The 22335-nt window shown below is 42.2% G+C and overlaps 2 protein-coding genes across 17 annotated transcripts in view; one reads left to right on the plus strand and one right to left on the minus strand.

Moving 5' to 3' along the window:
• GPR107 (G protein-coupled receptor 107) overlaps nt 1-22335 on the plus strand; it is a 352434-nt gene that overhangs the window by 159148 nt on the left and 170951 nt on the right. The window lies entirely within an intron of this gene.
• The window catches only part of FNBP1 (formin binding protein 1), an 80402-nt gene that overhangs the window by 38823 nt on the left and 19244 nt on the right, over nt 1-22335 (minus strand). For all 16 annotated transcript variants that reach the window (XM_060200347.1, XM_060200355.1, XM_060200353.1 and 13 more), the window contains exons 3-5: nt 6778-6906; nt 5166-5312; nt 595-792 (exon numbers count right to left, since the gene is read on the minus strand). In XM_060200347.1, the coding sequence (XP_060056330.1) occupies nt 595-792; nt 5166-5312; nt 6778-6906 (474 nt within the window). The remainder of the gene's footprint in view (nt 1-594; nt 793-5165; nt 5313-6777; nt 6907-22335) is intronic.

Below are 22335 nucleotides of genomic sequence, written 5' to 3' on the forward strand. Positions count from 1 at the left end.
TGAAATGCTGAGGTTGTGAAAATAGCAAGACAGACTTATAAAATTAAATATTAAGTTATCCTGAGATTAAAGAAATACTGTTGCCTTCATCCCATTTTATGACCAAGTTAATGGTAGCATGCACCTAGGTATCACACAAGAAAATGAAAAAAAAAAATTCATGGATACGCATGTTAAAATGAGTTCAGAAACAAGTTATCAACCCATGGAAGTGTTTTCAATGAGCTATGCTGAGGAACTGTTAGAGAAATCTTGTGAGATAGTTCTTCTCCCAGTCGAGGTGACCAGTAGTCTAGACTTGGGGAGGGGGGGGGTGAAAGCTGGATGCAAAATGGCCCAAGATGTCAGTGATCTGTTAGTATGGGTGACACAGAAGGTGATTATGCATCTGAAATAAGAAAAATGGCCATGGCAAAGTACCACCACCAAAGAGAAATACTATTTTAAAAGGAAATAACACACGAGGTTTTTTGTTTTTCTTTCTTGCATTCTGTAAGAGCTTGTTCAACACCTCTTTTAAAAGATTAAAGTCTATAAAATAGGAAGTCCACATCTCCACACAAACTCATTTCTCACTGGTTCAACCATCAGTACCTTATTTTTTTTGATGAATGGCCATAACTTCCCTTTGGATTTGCCACCGAATTTCAGCTCTGGCTTGCCTTCTCCTCGGGAATTCGAAAGGCTGTTCTCTGACACAGTGCGCTTCATTGGCTGAGTGTAGTCCTCAAATTCAATGTCTCCAGGAGGCTCAAATCCTGACTTATATGCTTCTATTACCAGCTGGGAATCCTGAAATTACACATATGTACACACAAATACATTCAACTATGTGCAAACACTTTTCAGATACATTTTTGAAAGATTTCTTCTCTGCAAGGACCCAAGAAAGGACCCCGGTTCAAGCCCCCAGCTCCCCACCTGCAGGGGGGTCCCTTGACAGTTAGTGAAGCAGGTCTGCAGGTGTCTATCTCTCCCCCTGTCTTCCCCATCTCTCTCCATTTCACTCTGTCCTTTCTAACAACAACGACATCAATGACAACAACAACAATTTTTAAAAAGGGGGGCAACAAAAGGGAAAATAAATAATAAAAAATGAAATAAAACATTTCTCCTTTTTAAAGATATTTATTTATTTATTTATTCCTTTTGTTGCCCTTGTTGTATTGCTGTAGTTATTATTGTTGTTGTTATTGATGTTGTTGTTGGATAGGACAGAGAGAAATGGAGAGAGGATGGGAAGACAGAGAAGGAGAGAAAAAGATAGACACCTGCAGACCTGCTTCACCACCTTTGAAGTGACTCCCCTGCAGGTGGGGAGCCGGGGGGCTCGAACCAGGATCTTACTGCTTTGCACCATGTGAGCTTAACCCGCTGAACTACCGCCTGACTCCCTCTTCATCTTTTTCCTCTTCTTCTTCTTACTATTGTTATATACAAAGAAGGGAGATAGATAAGTAGATAGGTAGATAGATAAAGCAATGCTCTAACACATGAAATACTGGGGACCAAATAGGACCCCATCTTATCAGAAGTTATTCTAGGGGCTGGTGGTGGTGCACCTGGTAGAGTGCACATACCACAACGTGCAAGTATCTGGGTTCCCACTTGAAAGGGGAAAGCGTCATGAGCAGTGGCAAAGGGCTGCAAGTGTCTCTCCCTGTCTCCTCCCTCCGTGTCAATTTCTCTCTGTCTCTATATAATAAATAAGTGACATATATTTAAATCTTTTTGTTTTATCTTATTTATTTATTATTGAATACAGACAGAGAAACTGAGAGGGGGAGAGGAAGGCAGAGAGGAAAAGAGACAGAGAGAGGACTATAGCCCTGCATCACCACCTGTGAAGCTCTCCCCCTACAGGTAGGAACCAGGGGCTTGAATCCAGGTCCTTGCGCACTGTAATGTGGCACTTAACCAGGTGTGCTACCTGGCTGGCCCCAAATAAGTAAAATATATATATATTTTTTAAATTTTTTTAAATTAATTTTATTTTTGAGAGAGATGAAGAGAGGAGAGAGAGAGAAACACCAGAGCACTGCTCAGCTCAGGCTTATGGTGGTGCAGGGGATTGAACCTGGGACTTAGGAGCCTCAGGCATGAGAGTCTGTTTGCATAACCATTATGCTGTCTCCCCCGCCCTAAGTAAAATATTTTTAAAAGAAATTATATTGATCAGTAATATTTTTTTTCTATTAGTATATTTGTTATTAGGAAGAATGCCACATTTTATAAAACTATATATCTAGTTTAGCTTCTTCTCTTTCTCTTTCTCCTTCTTCAGATACAGATGTAGGACACGAGTAAAAAAATAACCACAGGACTGGGTTGGGGTAGATAGCATATTGGTTATGAAAAGAGACTCTCATGCCTGAGGCTTTGAAGTCCCAGGTTCAATCCCCTGCAACACCATCAGCCACAGCTGAGTAGTGCTCTGGTTTAAAAAAAAAAAAAAAAAGGGAGTCGGGCGGTAGCACAGTGGATTAAGTGCAGGTGGCGCAAAGCACAAGGACCGGTGTAAAGATCCCAGTTTGAGCCCCCAGCTCCCCACCTGTAGGGGAGTCGCTTCACAGGCGGTGAAGCAGGTCTGCAGGTGTCTCTCTTTCTCTCCCCCTCTCTGTCTTCCCCTCCTCTCTCCATTTCTCTCTGTCCTATCCAATAACAATGATATCATCAACAACAATATAACTACAACAATAAAACAACAAGGGAAACAAAAGGGAATAAATAAATAAATATTTAAAATAAAATGAAATGAAATAAAGGAAGGAAGAAAAGAAAAAAAGAAAGAAAAGAAGCCACAGTACTGAAGCTTCCTTCAATGCAGTGAGGGCTGGACTCGTTCTGGGTCACGTACATGGCAAAGCAATGCACTATACAAGTGAGCCATTTTGCTAGCCCTATTTGTTTAGATTTTTTTTAAAAAAATTTTTTTCCCTTTTGTTGCCCTTGTTTTATTTTTTATTGTTGTTGTAGTTGATGTCATCTTTGTTAGATAGGACAAAGAGAAATGGAGAGAGGAGGGGAAGACAGAGGGGGAAAGAAAGATAGACACCTGCAGACCTGTTTCACTGCCTGTGAAGCGACTCCCCTGCAGGTGGGGAGCCGAGGACTCTGGGGATCCTTCCACCGGTCCTTGCACTTTGCGCCACATGCGCTTAACCCATTGTGCTACTCCCCGACTCCTAGATTCTATTTTTTTTAGTTTTCTTCCAGAGCACTGCTTAGTTCTGGTTTATGGTGGTGCCGGGGTTGAACCTGGTATCTTGAAGTCTCAGTTATCAAAGTCCTTTGCATAGTCACTATACTATCTCCTTGCCTGTTCTCACATAGTTTTGTTTTTATTTGTCTTTCTCTTAAGAATGGTGCTTGGCACTTGAGATGACTAGGTGGATGAAAACATATGCTTGCTCTAGAAATAAACTGGACAAAAGGGCATGGGGTGTGGCTTAAGGAAAGAGCATGGATTCTGAAGCCAGAGGGATACATTTACTAAGTAGCCCTAGGCAAGGTTGTGGCTGCTCTGAGTTTAGGTGGGTGGGGTGGGGTGTGGCAAGGACAGGAGGCGAGGAATAATGCAGGTGTTCAGAACATGTTATGTAAACAATTTTTTTAAAACACCATCAATATTTCTCAAAATGAAAAGTTTTAAAAAGGACATTGATCGCAACTAGATATTAATAGAGATACGGAAGGAACAATGAAATAAAAACTATAAGAGAAAGAAAAAAAAAAAGAAAGAAAAGAAACCTTGCTGAGTAAGATTTCACAAGGAAAACACACTATACTGGGACTCTAGGTGACATTTTTGGTGAGGAGATAAGACATTTAGGCAAGGAATCCACATGGCTGTCACTGACCTTAAAGCAGTGCTCTCAATCTGAGATGCTTTTGCCCTGTAGGGGACATTTGGCAATGTCTGGAGATGTGACTGTCACAGCTGGGGAGGTGCACTCCTGGCATGTAACAGCAAGAGGCCAGGAATACTGCTACCCATCCCACCGTGTACAGGACAGGTCTCTACAGTTAATTAAGAATTATCAAGGGAGGGGGTCGGGCGGTGGCGCAGTGGGTTAAGCGCATGTGGCGCAAAGCGCAGGGACCGGCGTAAGGATCCCGGTTCCAGCCCCCGGCTCCCCACCTGCAGGGGAGTCGCTTCACAGGCGGTGAAGCAGGTCTGCAGGTGTCTATCTCTCTCTCCCCTTTTCTGTCTTCCCCTCCTCTCTCCATTTCTCTCTGTCCTATCCAACAACGAATTGCGTCAACAAGGGCAATAATAATAACCACAACGAAGCTATAACAAGGGCAACAAAAGGGGGGAAAAATGGCCTCCAGGAGCGGTGGATTCATGGTGCAGGCACCGAGCCCAGCAATAACCCTGGAGGAGGAAAAAAAAAAAAAGAATTATCAAGGGAGTCAGGCGGTATCACAGCGAGTTAAGCTCCGGTGGCGCAAAGCGCAAGGATCGGCGTAAGGATCCTGGTTCGAGCCCTTGGCTCCCCACCTGCAGGGGAGTTGCTTCACAGGCGGTGAAGCAGGTCTGCAGGTGTCTTTCTCTCCCTATCTTCTCCTCCTCTCTCCATTTCTCTCTGTCCTATCCAACAACGACAACAACAATAAAACAACAAGGGCAACAAAAGGGAATAGATAAATTAAAAAAAAAGAGAGAATTATCTGGTGCCTCGGCCTGGGAGGTGGTACAGTTGATATAGCACTGGACCTTCAAGTATGATGAGGTTCTGAGTTTGATTCCCAGCATTACATATGCCAGAATGATTCCCTCCCTCTCTCATTAACTCATAAATTAATTTAAAAAATCTGAAAGAATTATCTGGTACCAAAGGTCAATTGTACCCTAAATAAGCAGATCTCTCTCTAGCAGGTTATCCAGTCCACTGAAAAGAAAGCAATTTAAGTCTGTCCTGTCTCAGAGAGTGTATCTCCCACATGCACTTTCTGCATTAGGAATCTGAGAGCTAATCCCACAACGTGGAGGGCTGTTATTAGAAACTCTAAAAGGGTGTTGTTACTGTTGGAAAGTGTTCCTGGCCACAGGAAGCAACTTCCTATCAAGAGATGCTTAAATAATGCCACAGTTTGCATGGGTGTGGCAGAAGTAACAGAAGCACAAACACTCGGCAGTGAGTCCAGACTGCAGTACTTACATTTTTCTGATCGACTGATTCAGCTGCCTTGACTATTCCATCCAGACACTTGCCAATGATCGGTATCACCTGCCGATCAACCTCTGCATATGTCTTCATTGAGTCTCCAAGTCTCACTATCCTCCTTTCCTCCATCTCTTGGATTTTCTGCAACATTAGATTTTGTATAGACTTAATTTAGTCCACACTTATTTAAAGGGAGCTCTTTTTCAAGGGCTTTGTTACTATTAGTGAATTTTCTAACAGGAAAGACACCTAAAAAAGGAGGGGCTGGGGGTGTGGGGGGCGGCTAATGTGGGAGCAATGGTACCTTTATTAGATTCTTCACATAGTTCTACTCCAATCCCAGTGAGAAAGAACTCCAAACTCAAGAAGGTTTACTGTTGAACCCATTTGGTAATGTATTTCAGACGAGACTGTGCATGTTCAGGGTCGCATGGCTGTGGGCTTCCACTTCCTCCATCTTTGACCATCCCCCCCCCCCCACCAGGGTTATTGCTGGGGCTTGATGCCAGCACTACGAATCTACCGCTCTCGATGGCTGTGTGTGTGTGTGTGTGTGTGTGTGTGTGTGTGTGTGTGTGTGTGTGTGTGAAATTCGATAGGACAGACAGAAACAGAGGGGTGAGGAAGATAAAGAGGAGAGAGAAAGATAGACACCTGCAGAACTGCTTCACCACTTGTGAAGCGTCTTTGCTGCAGGTGGTGAGTGGGAACTCGAACCCTGGTACTTGAGCATGCTGTATGTGTACTTAACTGGCTGCGCCACAGCAGTCACCCCACCCCCATCTCTGCCCTTATTCACCTAAAGCACAGTTAGATAATGGTTGAGTTGGATGCTTTGAAAGATATGTGAGTTAGAGGAAATTCAGGATTCCAGGAACACTCAGCAACTATGATTCCAAAGCCATGTGATTCTTTTTCTTCAATTTAATTAATTTATCTTCAATTAATTTTTTTCTTTTTGGCCTCCAGGGTTGTCACTGGGGCTCGGTGCCTGCATTACGAATCCACTGCTCCTGGAGGCTATCTTTCCACTTTTGTTGCCCTTGTTTATTGTTATTATTGTTGTTGTTGTTGTATAGGACAGAGAGAAATGGAGAGAGGAGGGGAAGACAGAGGAGGGGAGAGAAAGATAGACACCTGCAGACCTGCTCCACTGTCTGTGAAGCAACCCCCCTGCAGGTGGGGAGCCGGGGGCTCAAACAGGGATACAACAGGTCCTTGCGCCTTGAGCTGTGTGTGCTAAACCCACTGCACTACCATCCAGCCCCCTTTAATTAGTGTTTCATTTTAATGCCATCAGGTTACGTCTGGGGCTTGGTACTCACATTATGAATCCACTGCTCCTGATGGACATTTCTTTTCCTCCCCCTCTTTCTTTTATATTATAGGACAAAAAAGAAATTTAGAGGGGAGGGGCAGATAGAGGGAGAAAGAGACATGTGCAGCACTGCTTCACTATATGTGAAGCTTCCCTTTTGCAGGTGAGAACTAGGGGCTTGAACCCAAGTCCTTTAGCACAGTAATGTTTGCAATCTACCAGGTGTACCATCACCCAGCCCAGTCACATGCTTCTAAGACAAGCAAATCTGAGATTCGAATCCCTTACCTGAAAGATGTTGGGAATGTGTGTGTAGTAATATTCATGCTGCTCATGGTTGAATCTCTGAAGAACTGATGAATAATCTGCTTTGCTGTCCTCTGCCATTTGGTGACGTATTTGAGCTTGTTGTCGGGCCTTAGGGCAAAAAAAAACAACGAGAATATTCCAATGTTTATCTATTACAAATAAAAGCCTAGAATTGCAAACCAAAGGGTTAAGGGATGAATTAATCTTAAATATATACACTTAACAGAGGTCTTTTCCCCCCTTAAACGGTTTCCTTTCTAGTTTAGCCTAAGTGCCACCATCTTTACTGCCTGCACTTTGGTTCAATTCACATATGTGTTACCTGGATAGTCCTTGTGGGAATCTACTCATGTTTTGGAGTAGAGTATAGGGAAATTCATACCTTTAAAAATTCAGTTCTGGGGACCGTGGTAGTGCAGCTGGTTAAGCGCATCATATGGCGCGAAGTGCAAGGACCAGCGTTAAGGATCCTGGTTCGAGCCCCAGCTCCTCACCTGTGTGTGTGGGGGGGTTGCCTCACAAGCGGTGAAGCAGGTCTACAGGTGTCTGTCTTTCTCTCTCCCTCTCTGTCTTCCCTCCTCTCTTGATTTCTCTCTGTCCTATCCAATAACAACAACAATAACAATGGCAACAAAATGCGAAAAAATGGCCTCCAGGAGAAGTAGATTCATAGTGTAGGCACCAAGCCCCAGTGATAATCCTGGAGGCAAAAGGCAAAAAAAAAAAAGGTTCTTTGGTCCAGGAGGTGGTGGAGTGTATAAACCATTGGACTTTCAAACATAAGGTCCCAAGTTCAATGCCTGAGAGTTGCATGTATCAGAATTATGCCCTGTTTCTCTTTCTCTCCCCCATCTCTCAAAGAAAAAGAGGCTCCAGGTTCAATCCCCAGCACCACTATAAACCAGAGTCAAGTAGTGCTCTGGAAATAATAATAATTAATAAGTAAACAAATAAATATAATAATTCAGTATCCCAAGAGGTAGTACCATGGATAAAGGACTATCTAGATACACAAGCATGAGGTGCTGACTTTGATCCCTAGCATCACATGTGCCAATGATGCTCTAGTTCTTTCTTGTTCATTCATTACAATTTTTTTTTTGAAAAATTCAGTTCTCAATGAGGATAACAAGGTATATGAACCACTGATGTATGTGGGTCCTTTCTAAAACTCTCCACTGCATTTATTTTCACAAATATTTTAAGGAAGTAGTAAAAGGCTGGGTAGTCACACACCTGGTAAACCACACATTACAGAGTGCAAAAACCTGGGTTCAAGGCCTCAGTCCCTACCTGCATACTAGATGTCAGGCTCAGGCAAAAACCAGTAAAGTCATGGACCCCTTGGAATATACCTAAAGTAGACCTACTAGCTTTTTCCAAAATGGAGACCCCAAATCTTCATCTGCAGTATTCTTGCCTTTAGGTTCATGATTAGTCAACAATTTGTTCTGCTTTATATCTTAACTCTTTTTCAGCCAAAAAAAGGTTCCAGATGCTAACCTGACTTCCCGGGGCAAACGACCCCACCAATGTGTCCTGGAGCCCCACCTCCCCAGGTCCCTTCCCCACTATGGAAAGAGAAAGACAGGCTGGGAGTATGGATCGACCTGTCAACACCCGTGTTCACCGGGGAAGCAATTACAGAAGCCAGACCTTCCACCTTCAGCACCCCATAATGATCCTGGGTCTATACTCCCAAAGTGATAAAGAATAAGAAAGCTATCAAAGGAGGGGATGGGATATGGAGTTCTGGTGGTGGGAATTGTACCCCTCTCATCCTATAGACTTGTCGGTATTTCCATTTAATAAATAAATGTTGGTCTGCTTCTAAATTCTGCTTCTAAGACCCCTTCTGTTGCATTGCTTGACGCTGTAGTCTATTTACATCATCATTGCTTTGTTCGCACTGTTTAATCCCCACTGGTTTGCGCTCTTTTCCACTCTGCCCCCTCTCCTAGTCACACCCTGTTTTCCACCATTTAATCCCCACTGGTTCGCACACTTTTTCCTTCTCCCCATCCCCTGTCCTACGTACATCCCCTTCGGACCTGACACTTCTGCCTCAGGAGATATATAGGACAGGATTGTGATTAGAGATTAGATAGATTGCACTGCATTCCTCATCAATAAAGATTGAACTGCGTTCCCAGCTCAGCCATGAGTCCCTGGTCGTCTCTCTCCCGCCCGCGAAGCTAGCTCGGCATCTGGTGCTCGAACAGGGACCGGCAAATAAAAATTAAAAAAAATAACTGTTCTTCAAATAAAAAACAAACAAAAAAACCCAGTGCTAATGTCTCTCTCTCCCCCACCCTCTTCTCTCTCAATTTCTCTCTGCTCTACATGAAAGTCATTGGTATAGCCATTATGCTGTCTCCCCAGCTCTTTTTATGTGCTCTTCAAAAGGATTTATTTTATTATAGAAAACACACACACACACAAAAAAAAAAACACACACGAAGGAGGAGGAGGAGAGCTACCTACCACTCTGGTGTATGTGTCAGCAGTCTACCAGTTGAGCTATAAATATTTCCCTGGTTGCTCTTTAGTGTGTGTATGTGTGTGCTATTTATTTCAATGCTTCTCTCCTGAGTAACCAATTATAAGATTTTTTTTCTCATTTCTAATTTATATTTTGACTAATTACATCCCTTAAGGGGGTGGGGTACAAAAAGTGGCAGAATCAATTTTAAAGCTCTGGAAAAATATCTGTAAACTCAAAAGTTGGCCACCAATACCAGAAATTGTCATACTGGCAAAACCATCTTAGATTTAGCACTTTGGAGATGCTTTGATAAAAACAACCTTGAGGATCTCAAAAATACTATCTAAAGTCCACATGGAGTAAAAACCTGTCCTTGGCCAAATGAAAAACTGGCATGGCCTGTAGGTGATTTTGTCAACTTACTAACTGAGCCAGAAACAACAGGAAAAGGGCTTTGTTCTAGTAAAACTAAGACAACTTTTGTTTATTTCTTGTTTTGTTTTATTGTACCGAGAGGAGAGAGAGAGAATATTCAAATGAAAACAGAGAGAAATGCTAGTGTGTCTGTTCCACTTTCTGTCTGATCACTGATACCATCCACTATGGGTTTTCTAGCATTTCACAGCTCTTACTGGCTTCCTGTCGCTGCGACAAGGAGGCTCAACCTGGTTTTCACTTCCTTGACCTGCTCTGCTCATCTGCATATTGGTGAAAGCCTAGGGAGGGCCCTCTGAGTTGCTTCCTTTATTTTCTTCCCTATTCATATACAGACACTTCCCAAACAAAGGTAACAATATCAGTGTTTCCAAACTGGTTTCCTTATTACCTGATGTCTGTTCACTTCTTAAGCCCTTGAAACCTTTGGGTGTCTCAATTCCATTTTATTCATTTCTCATGTCCCCTTGGTTTTTTAAGCTGCCACATTCTTCCTCTTTTGTGGCTCCTGTTCAAACTCCCTTCCTGACCATATGCTTTGGCTTCCGCTTCTTGCTGAACATATTCTTCTAGTCCCCAAAATGTCCTGTCCCAGCTACTCTCAAACACTCATGCCTTTCCAGTATACAGTAGCTCCCTTTTGTTTAAAAAATGGCTTGGCCACCTACATGCACTCCATCTGTTCCTCTAATACACCCTTAAACACAGAAATCCCTTAATTCTTTCAACTACCTGGAGGTTTACTATGAGCCACTTTGTTCTGAATACATTTACATAAACATGCACATGCGCGTGTGCACACATATATTGACCTCAAATTTCTTTTTTTTAAGTATTTTATTTTTTATTTTTATTTTTTTTAGTATTTATTTATTTATTTATTTATCTTCCCTTTTGTTGCCCTAGACCTCAAATTTCTAAAATTCAACTTTATTTCACTCACAAACCTTCTTTAGAAACAGATCATAAAAACCCAAGGGGCGCAGGAAGGGAGCTCCTCATTTCTTTTGTAATCAAGAATAACAAGTAATAGACTGAGGAGACAGCATGGTGGTTATGCAAAAGACTTTCATGCCAGGCAGGGGTAGACAGTATAATGGTTATGCAAACAGACTCTCATGCCTGAGGCTCCAAAGGCCTATGTTTAACCCCCCACACCACCATAAACCAGAGCTGAGCAGTGCTTTGGTAAAATAAATAAGGGTCCCAAGTCCCAGATTCCATCCCTCCAACACTATAAACCAGAGCTGGCAGTGCTCTGATCTCTGCCTATCTTTCTCCCTATATTTCTCTCCCTCACTGAAATAAAATATTAAGCAAAGAAACAAAAAGAATAAGAATGGGCCAGGTGGTGGTTGTGCGCCTGGTTAAGAGCACACATTACAGTGCACAAGAATGCAGGTTCAAGCCCCTGGTCCCCACCTATAGACGGAAAGATTCACAAATGGTGAAGCAATGCTGCAGGTGTCTCTCTGTCTCTCTCCCACACTACCTTCCCCCTCCTCTATCTTATTGGATAGATTCTATCTCTATCTATAGATTCTCTCTATCCAATAATAAATAAATTAAAAAAAAAAGAAATAATAAGAGAGATGTGGTCCAGGAGGTGGCACAGTGATAACACTTTGGACTCTCAAGCATGAGGTCCTGAGTTCGATCCCCAGCAGCACATGTGCCAGAGTGATGTCTGGTTCTTTCTCTCTCCTCCTACCTTTCTCATAAACATATATATTTGAAATAATAAGAGAGTTTGGGAGAGAGAATAATAGTTATGCAAAAAGAGACTCCAAGGCTCCAGATAACCCAGCACTACCTAAGCCAGAGCTGAGCATTGCTCTGGTTAAAAAAAAAAAAAAAAAAAAAAGTGGTCCAGAAGGTGGCGCAGTGGGTAAACATTGGACTCTCATTCATGAGGTCTTGAGTTTGAGCCCCAGAAGCATATGTACCAGAGTGATGCCTAGTTCTTTCTATTTCTCCTTCTTTCTTTCTCATTAATAAATAAATATTTTTAAGTATTTAATTTAATTTTTTATTTTTGAGAGAGATGCAGAGAGAGAAAGACACAGAGAGAAACCTCAGAGCCCTGCTCAGCTCTGGCTTATGGTGGCGCGGGGGACTGAACCTGGGACTTCATAATACATTTAAAAAGAAAAAACAAAGACAGAAATAATAAGATAAAGAGCTAGTCTGGATCAAGGATAGCTGACCAGGAAAGATGTATATCTTGCCACACACGAGGCCTAGATTAAGTTCCCAGTACCACATAGGAGGAGGTACAGCACCAAAGAGAGCTGTTTCTCTCTCTATTTGCATTAAGATGGTGTGGTAGAGAAAGCATTGGACTCTTAAGTATGAGGTCCTGAGTTTGATTCCTGGCATCAGTGCCAAGAGAGATGCACTGATGCAGTCTCTCTCTCTCTCTCATAAAATAAATCTTTTAAAAAACTGCTTGCGGGAGTCGGGCTGTAGCGCAGCGGGTTAAGCGCAGGGGGCGCAAAGCACAAGGACCGGCATAAGGATCCCGGTTGGAACCCCGGCTCCCCACCTGCAGGGGCGTCGCTTCACAGGCAGTGAAGCAGGTCTGCAGGTGTCTATCTTTCTCTCCTCCTCTCTGTCTTCCCCTCCTCTCTCCATTTCTCTCTGTCCTATCCAACAACGACAACAACAATAATAACTACAACAATAAAACAACAAGGGCAACAAAAGGAATAAATAAAATATTTAAAAAAAAAAAAAACTGCTTGCATTTTAAAACAGATGTCAGAATGCCATCATTAGGCATGTTTGTATATTCACACATTTCATATGAACTAAGTGCTATCCAATGGTAAATTCATCATCAGAATTAGAGGTGAGGGCTGGAGAGGCAGCATAATGGTTCTACAAAAGAATCTCAGGAGTCGGGTGGTAGCACAGCGGGTTAAGCGCATGTGGCGCAAAGTGCAAGGACCGAGGTAAGGATCCCGGTTCTAACTCTTGGCTCCCCACCTGGAGGACAGTCGCTTCACAAACTGTGAAGCAGGTCTGCAGGTGTCTATCTTTCTCTCCCCTTCTCTGTCTTCCCCTCCTCTCTCCATTTCTCTCTGTCCTATCCAACAAAGAAGGCATGAATAACAACAACAATAATAACTACAACAATAAAACAACAAGGGCAAAAACAAAGGGAAAATGAATAAATATTTTTTTAAAAATTAAAAAAAAAAGAAGAAGAAGAAAGTAGAGCCCAGGTGGTGGCACAGTGGATAAAGCCTTGGACTCTCAAGTATGAAGTCCTCAGTTCAACTCCTGGCACCCCACGGGCTAACATGATGCTCTGATCCTCCTTTTCTCTCTCATTATCTTCATTAACAAATAAATGAATCTTTAAAAAAATAAAACCAACCAACCTGGAGGTGAGCCTTGCCTAAAATACTCATGTGGCCGCAAGTGGCTGTGGTCCTTTTCTTCCTAGCTCTCCAGACTTTAACAACATCTTAATTTTGGTTATAAAATTGCTTTTGTGATAGTGGGGTCAGTGTGTGTGTGTGTGTGTGTGTGTGTGTGTGTGTGTGTGTGTGTGTGTGTGTGTGTGTGTGTGTGTATTTTCAAACATTTGCACATAGTAAGCACACTATCTAGGTGGGCTATTTTGTCAGACTGCTATTTTTGTTTTGAAGATGCCCAAACCTCAAATTTCTCGGGATTGTATCCTTGGCATGTAGATTATCTTGACCTAAAAGCACTCATTGAAGGCCCTGGAGGCTGTTTTAGCCCAATCCCCTAATCAAAAAAGAGAGATGTCATTCCCCTAGCTCATCCCCTCCCCCCCCTTTTTAAAGAAGCAATATCAAGCAAGAACCTGCACAATGATCCTAGCTCAAGCCCCCACCTGCAGGGGGGTCGCTTCTGTGGTGAAGCAGGTCTGCAGGTGTCTATTTCTCTCTTCCCCTCTGTGTCCTATCCAATTAAAAAGAAAAATGAGGGAGTTGGGTGGTAGCACAGCGGGTTAAGCACCTGTGTAAAGCGCAAGGACTTGTGTAAAGATCTGGGTTCGATCCCCCGGCTCCCCACCTGCAGGGGAGTCACTTCACAAGTGGTGAAGCAGGTCTGCAGGTGTCTGTCTTTCTCTCTCCCTCTCTGTCTTCCCCTCCTCTGTTCATTTCTCTCTATCCTATCCAACAACAAAGACATCAATAACAACAATAAAACAACAGGGGCAACAAAAAGGGAGTAAATAAATATTTTTTTAAAAAGGGGGGGGTGGCCTTCAGAAGCAGTGGGCTTATAGTGCAAGCACCAAGCCCCAGCAATAACCCTGGAGGCAAAAAAAAAAAAAAAAAGGCAATCACTGCCTCTTTCTTGAGCCCTACAAGAATGCAGTTGGGGAGGGGCTTAACTGTAAACAAGCTCCCAGTATCTAGAATCTCATCCTTTTTCTGAAAGAGGTCATCCCTTCCTTTGCAAGTCCTGGTCTACCCCCCACCCCACCCCTTGATGCCTAAAGTCCCTCCACTAGAGATTTATACCCTTTCCTTCTTTGTTGACATGGGAACTGAATAATATCTGCAGCTGCCGTTACTTGATTTTTTTTTCTTTTCCATTTTATGGGGGGTAAGGGACAAGGTTAATGGGTACAGCTGTTGACACACAGGTACAACTTCTCATCTTCCCACAAGAGGTGTCTGCAAGACACTGTCTCCCCCAGCATTAACTGTATTTTTTTCTTTGGCAACCTATCAGATGCTGTTCTGATTAGTCATCAAACCCATAAGTACTCAGAAGGATGGGGTTGGGTTTTCCCCACATACCCCAACAGTTTAGTAAACTGTTAAGTTTCTTTTACAACAGAACTTAAAGTCTTGCTCAAAAACTAGTGTGCAGAGTCAGAGACTCACTATGACAAATATATCTTCAAAAACTCTTTAAATGCTCTTAAAAAAATTCTTCTGGGGTAGCCAATAAGTAACCAGATATTGAGAGTATTATCTCCTAGTGCAGGGTCTAAATGACGATCATGTGTTACTAGTTCTCATCTATTTAAATCTAAAAATAGCATCAGTCATCTAAAAGAAGTACAGTATTTCCTTTCCAGGCCAGACCATGAGCTATTTCTTTTTAATCAAATTAAAATTCCCAGTGTAAGGGGAAAAGAAAGATACTGCATTTTATAGCAGCACTACTGTTGGGCAGAGAATTCAACTTTTTTTTTTAATGACTCAGAGTCACAGAATTTAGAGATAAAACTATATATATATGTCCAAACTGACCACAATTACCTGAAATTGGAAGTCACAGATATTACTAAATAAGATCTAGACCATTTTCATTATCAATCAGAAAGCGTTCATCTAAATTTGAGAATCTCTTTACTAAACCCTTGGGAATCACCCCCATTTAAACCCAATAGCCCCTAAGTATACTGCCTTCAGCATGACCTCATCGCTGGGTAATTTTTAACAGGGTCTATCTCCACAGTAAAGCCATCCTCTTAAAAGGTCAGAGCTACAGTTTCTAAATAAAGAAAAGAGGATTTCAGAAATGGAATCTAGCCCAATGTGTCCAAATACGAAGGGTTTCAAGGCTCAAAACACTAGTAAGTGATCCATTGTAGACAGCTAAAGAAAGCTTTAAGTGTTTAAGATTTATTTATTTTATGAGAGACCAGAACTCCTCTCTGGCAAACGCTCCCAGGGATCAAACCCAGGGCCTTAGGCATCCAAGTCTTGTGCCCTACCTGCTGACCCATGTCCCCCAAACCCCAAATTCCCAGTAACAAGATGGTAAAATTAGCATTATTAGCATGGCCTAAATGTTCGGGCACTTACTGCTCAACTCCACCTTATTACTATTATTATTGTTTTCATTATTTTTACTTACTATTTAGATTATTACGGCAAAAAGCACCTTGCAGGTTGAGTCTCAATGGTCAGAAGCAGAGAATATAGGTCTACTAACACAGCTCCCCCTTTCTCTTGGGGGACACAGTGCATTTGCGCACCATAGTATGCTCTCACTCCCCCCCAAGGCTCCTTATGCCTTATGACTCTTTTTTCTTATTCTTTTTCTTTTCCCCCTCCCCCTCCTCCTTCTTCTTCCTCCTCTTCTTCTTCTTCTTCTTCTCTCTCTCTCTCTCTCTCTCTCTCTCTCGATAGAGGGTAAAAGGCAGAGACAGAGAAGGAGCAAGAGACAGAGAGGAAAAAGACAAACAGCTGCAGCCTATTCTGCTGCTTATGACGGTTCTTCCCCACTGGGTGGAGACTGGAGGGGGCTTGAATTCAGGCCATCATGCACAGTAATGTGTACACTCTACCGGGTACATCACAGGCAGGCCCTGCCTTATGACCTCTTAACAAAATGAACAGATATAAAATGGTTCCATTTGTGCATTTGTTATAAATAAATGAATCAAGTTACTTATTTCTCTGCTATGAGCCCAGATTTAGAATGTTACCCCTGTTGCTCTTTAAGTCATACAGCGTTTATTGCAGGGGTATGCAATGCTTTCTTAAAAAATTTATTTATTTATTCATGAGAAAGATAGGTGGAGAGAGAGAAAGAACCAGACATCACTCTGGTACATGTGCTGCCAAGGATTGGACCTCATGGTTGAGAATCCAATGCTTTATCCACTGTGATACCTCCCGGACCACAACTTTTAAAAAAAAATTTTTAAATAAATGTTTTACTATCTTTATTTTGTTGGATAGAAACAGCCAGAAATCAAGAGAGAACAAGGTGATAAGAGAAGGAGAGGCAGAGAGACACCTGAAGCCCTGCTTCACCACTTACAAAGTTTTCCCTTGTAGGTGGGAACCAGGGACTTGAACGCAGGGACTTGCACACTGCAATGCATGCACTCAAACAAGTGTGCCACCACCTGGCCCCTACAAGGCTTTTTACATTTTTCTTTCATTTTTATTTTGATAAGACAGAAATTAGAAGGGGAAGGGGAGATGGAGATTAGGGGGGAAAGAAAGTGAGAGAGAGAAAGAGAAAGAGAGGGAGGGGGAGAGAGATCTGTACCTCTATTTCAACCCCTTGTGAAGCTCCCCCCCCCCCCCCGCACGTGGGGCATGGGGGCTTGAACTGGGGTCCTTCTCATAATAATGTCTGTGTTTAACTGGATGTGCCACCCTTTTTGTTGCTTTTGGAAAGTTATTGTAATAATTGATTGAAAGCATAACAAATCATAAATGCTTGTTTTTATTTATTTTAATTTTTAAAATGTATTTACTTTCCATTTTGTTGCCCTTGTTGTTTAACATTGTTGTGATTACTGATGTTGTTGTTGTTGGCTAGGACAGAGAGAAATGGAGAGAGGAGGGGAAGACAGAGAGGGGGAGAGAGAGACACCTGCAGACCTGCTTCACCGCTTGTGAAGCGACTCCCCTGCAGGTGGGGAGCCGGGGGCTCGAACTGGGATCCTTATGCTGGTCCTTGTGCTTTGCACCACCTGCGCCTAACCCGCTGCACCACCGCCCGACTCTCTATTTTTATTTTTTTATACAGAGACAGAAAAGACAGAGAGTAAAAGAGACCACAACTTCGAAGTTTTCTTCATTGCACTGGGGGCAAGGCTCGAACCTGGGTTGCTCCATGGCAGTATATTATCCAAAGGAAATATTTTGCTAACTCGAAAGTCCATTCTTACTAAATATTTAAATGTTTGGACGGAGCAATGAAGGCTATTCAATAGCTGCACTGGCAGCTCAATAATAGTAAGTGTTCTCTGGCGCAGCTGTATTTTCAGTACTTTCTTTGCTTTTTTTTTAAATATTTTTTTAAATTTATTTTATTTATTTATTTATTTATTTTATTTATTCCCTTTTGTTGCCCTTTTTTTTTAAGATTTATTTATTTATGAGAGAGAAAAATAAAGTAGGAGGAAGAAAGAAAACCAGAGCACCACACTGTCATATTCAATGCTGGAGATGGAACTCAAAACCTCATGCTTGAGATCCAATCTTAATACACTGTGCTACCTCCTAACCTGCTCAATATTTTATTTCATGATCATCTTAAGAAACCAACTGCAAGGCAGGGGGAAATAGCATAATGGTTCTGCAAAGCGACTTTCCTGCCTGGGGCTCCAAAGTCCCAGGTTCAATACCCCGCACCACCATCAGCCAGAGCTGAGGAGGGCTCTGGTTAAAAAATAAATAAATAATAAAATAAAATAGAATATAGAAACTAACTGCATCTTTAATAAATTAATATATTTTTTTTATTTATACATATATTTTGTATTTATTTATTCTCTTTTGTTGCCCTTGTTTAGCACAAGATCACTGAGTAGTTTTCATGGATAGCTCATGGAAGCAATGAAGTTAACTTATTAGTTAGAAAAGTAAAATTCGGGAGTCGGGCTGTAGCACAGTGGGCTAAGCGCAGGTGGCGCAAAGCATAAGGACCGGCATAAGGATCCCGGTTCAAACCCCGGCTCCCCACCTGCAGGGGAGTCGCCTCACAGGCGGTGAAGCAGGTCTGCAGGTGTCTATCTTTCTCTCCTCCTCTCTGTCTTCCCCTCCTCTCTCCATTTCTCTCTGTCCTATCCAATGACAACAACAATAATAACTGCAACAATAAAAACAACAAGGGCAACAAAGGGGAATAAATAAATAAAATAAATATTAAAAAAAAAAGAAAAGTAAAATTCAAGAAGACTAAGGCAAATATAAACCTATGGGACTACATCAAATTAAAAAGCTTCTTCACAGCAAAAGAAACCACTACCCAAACCAAGAGACCCCTCACAGAATGGGAGAAGATCTTTACATGCCATACATCAGATAAGAGTTTAATAACCAACATATATAAAGAGCTTACCAGACTCAACAACGAGACAACGAATAACCCCATCCAAAAATGGTAGGAGGACATGGGCAGAATATTCACCACAGAAGAGATCTAAAAGGCCGAGAAACACATGAAAAAATGCTCCAAGTCTCTGATTGTCAGAGAAATGCAAATAAAGACAACAATGAGATACCACTTCACTCCTGTGATACATCAGAAAAGGTAACAGCAGCAAATGCTGGAGAGGGTGTGGTGTCAGTCCCAGTTCAGGGTGCCAGTATGCCGGGCTAGCTTCGCTGGCGGGAGACAGACGACCATGGACTCATGGCTGAGTGGAGAGCAGTGTGTTTCTTTATTATGTGGAACACAGCGCAATCTAAGCTATCTCTCATCACAATCTTGTCCTCTCTTTCCTCTGGCGGAAGAGTCCAGAACAAAGGAAGTACATAGGATAGGGGGCTGGGAGAAGGAAGAAGCGCGAACTAGCAAGGACTAAACCAAAATCTCCCGGAGGCAGGAGGAGTGAGACCAAACCAATGACCATGTAAATAGACCACAACGTCAAGCAATGTAACAGAGGGGATCCCAGAAGCAGAACTAGAAGTATACCAATAGTGTGGGGTCAAAGAAACCCTCCTGCACTGCTGGTGGGAATGTAAACTGGTCCAACCTCTGTGGAGAGCAGTCTGGAGAACTCTCAGAAGGCTAGAAATGGACCTACCCTATGATCCTGCAATTCCTCTCCTGGGGATATATCCTAAGGAACCCAACACATCCATCCAAAAAGATCTGTGTACACATATGCTCTTGGCAGCACAATTTGTAATAGCCAAAACCTGGAAGCAACCCAGGTGTCCAACAACAGATGAGTGGCTGAGCAAGTTGTGGTATATATACACAATAGAATACTACTCAGCTGTAAAAAATGGTGACTTCACCGTTTTCAGCCGATCTTGGATGGACCTTGAAAAATTCATGTTAAGTGAAATAAGTCAGAAACAGAAGGATGAATATGGGATGATCTCACTCTCAGGCAGAAGTGGAAAAACAAGATCAGGAAAAAAAACAAAAAACACAAGTAGAACCTGAAATGGAATTGGCTTATTGCACCAAAGAGAATACAGGTCCAAGAAGGATGACAGGGGACCTAGTGGGGGTTGTATTGTTATATGGGAAACTGGGGAATGTTATGCATGTACAAACTATTGTAGTTACTGTTGAATGTGAAACATTAATTCCTCAATAAAGAAATTTAAAAATAAAAAAGAAAAGAAAAGTAAAATTCAGTGGTCCAGGAGGTGACGCAGTGGGGAACTAGACTCTCAAGCATGAGGTCCTGAGTTCAGTCCCCGGCAGCACATATACCAGAGTGATGTCTGGTTCTTTCTCTCTCTCCTCCTATCTTTCTCATTAATAAATAAATAAAATCTTTTTTAAAAAAGTAAATTTCAGGCAGTTTGTTCAGAAAACATTAAACCAAAAATGGATATCACCTGAGTTGTTCTATAAGCAGCATCATAGAACTTTTAAACAAGGTTTATTTACTAATGGGGGTGGGGGTGAGGGGAAGAGAGTTACCATGGCACGTGCAATGTCCGGGATCAAACTAGACCATATACTTGCAGGGCCATCACTCTAGCACTGTGACATCTCTCAGGTCTAATACAATGCACCCTTTTTATTTACTTATTTTCAAAGACATACTTATCCATTATGAACGAGACAGAGAAAATGAAAGGGTGTAGAGTCAGAGGGAGGAGCAGAGCTCTGGTCAGCTCTGGCTTAAGGTGGTGCCGGGGATGGAACCCAAGACTTTAGGGACCAAAGGCACACAACTCGCTCCTAACTTTAGGCTTTCAAAAAGAAATGGTGTGCTTTCACAGGCCAGATCTTTTTTAGGTGAAAGGAAAATGAAGGATAAATGGAGAATCTGAACACACTGCTTAGGCCTCCTGACTATTCTCCAATAGCCGGCAACCTGAAGTCACACCACTTAGAGGCCAGTGGCCCTCCAGGCCTGAGAGCTGTCACCAAAACCCACCAGAAGGATGTGGTGTCTGGTCTCAAGGTGTAGTGAAGTTATGTGGCCTCTTTTCATATTTATTTAATTTTACTTTGAAAGATTTACTTCAGGTGAAAGAATAGGACATCACTCTTATACACCTGGTCCTGGGAATTGAATGAGCCTAAGGCCACATGCATCTCGGTCCTGCACTCTACCCACTGAGCCACCTTCGTTGGCTCATATCTCTTCAGCTTTAGTTCTCTTTTTTGTCCTTCTAAATGTGCTTGCTGTAAATAATTCAAATTTATAGAACTGCATAGTTCAGAAAGTGAAAGTCCCTTGTACATTCCACCTCTAATAATCACTATTCAAAGTAGCCCAGAGTCCTTCCTTTGTGTGGGGAGTCTGAGGAAACACTGAGGGGAAGTCTGGTAGCCTGGGGCAATTCTCTGGAAAATTCCAGAAGCACAGCTGCAAAGGACACTCTACTCCAGAACTACTGCATTACAAGGATCCCCAATTAAGTGCCTGCAAGCTTGGTAGTCACCAAGGACTTCCAGCCACTCACTGCCTATTGGACACCAGCGAGCAGAAGCACGTATAGTTTTACCATATGCATGGTAGATAGGGCCACTGTTAGCACCTATTTTCTAGGTCATTTGCAAATTAAAAAAAAAAAATCAAACAGCAACCCTTTTGAGAGGCGTGGAAAACTCTGGCACACTGGGTTTTCCTAGAACTTGTCAACGATTAAGAGTGAGACTTATTTTACTGTAGCCTTTGACCTAGTGATTCTACCTGTGGGATTTTTATCTTCATGAAATAATTATAAATGCTCACAAAAGCAGTTCGGGAGGTGGCACAGTGGGTGACACATTGAGCTCTCAAGTATGAGATACCAAGCTTGACCTGCAGCATCAAATGTGCCGGAAAGATGCTCTGGTGTCTCTCTCTCTCTCTCTCTCTCTCTCATTAATAAAAAAATCATTTAAGACAGAGAAATAGCACTCCCAGGAGGTGGCACAGTTGCTAGAGCACTGGACTTGTAAGTGTGAGGTACTGGGTTCAATCCCAGTATCCCATGTGCTAGAGTGATGCTCTGGTTTCCTCCTCCTCCTCTAGCTCACCTAAATAAATGCATGCTATGCCCTTGGTGAGCTAACTTGTAGCCATTAGAAAATACCTCATATCCCTATCTATGTATATATATGATAGGAATCTATATATAAGATATATGAAGTAAGAATTTAGGGCTGGGAGGTAGCTCACCCAGTAAAGCATGCATGTTGCTATGTGGGGCACCCAGGGTTCAAGCCCTAATACCAAAAGGTAGCATCGTAGATGGTGGGACAGGGTTGTCTCTCTCTCTCCCTCTAAACAAACAAACAAGTAAATAAAAGGGAAAAAAGAAAGGATGAATTAGGCCTGGGAGCTGGTTCAGTGGTACTATGTATGCATAAAGCTAAGTTCATTCCTCAGCTTTTCAATAAGTAAATACTTAACAATAAAGTAAAAACTGCATATGATGGTTATTATTTTAATTTTTGAATTAGTATTTGCAGTATAACTATCTTGTTATAAAAAGACAAATGTTAATAATGATCTTATCTGGGAAGAGTGAGAACATTTTATCTTGCCAAAAAGATTGGTGAAAGGGACACATTCTGCTGAATTGCAGAAACAGTGAGGTACAGTTTGCACAAGGGGAAAATAAATAAATTAATAAATAAATGTCCTGAAAAGACTATGTAGGAGGCATAGTGATGGGGGGGGGTGTTGACAAAGCTCTCTGACTGAAGCAATGCTGTGTATGATAAATGGCATTTTTTGAAGGCCC

The sequence above is a fragment of the Erinaceus europaeus genome, chromosome 10 (genome assembly GCF_950295315.1).
Source record: "Erinaceus europaeus chromosome 10, mEriEur2.1, whole genome shotgun sequence".
Lineage (NCBI taxonomy): Eukaryota > Metazoa > Chordata > Mammalia > Eulipotyphla > Erinaceidae > Erinaceus > Erinaceus europaeus.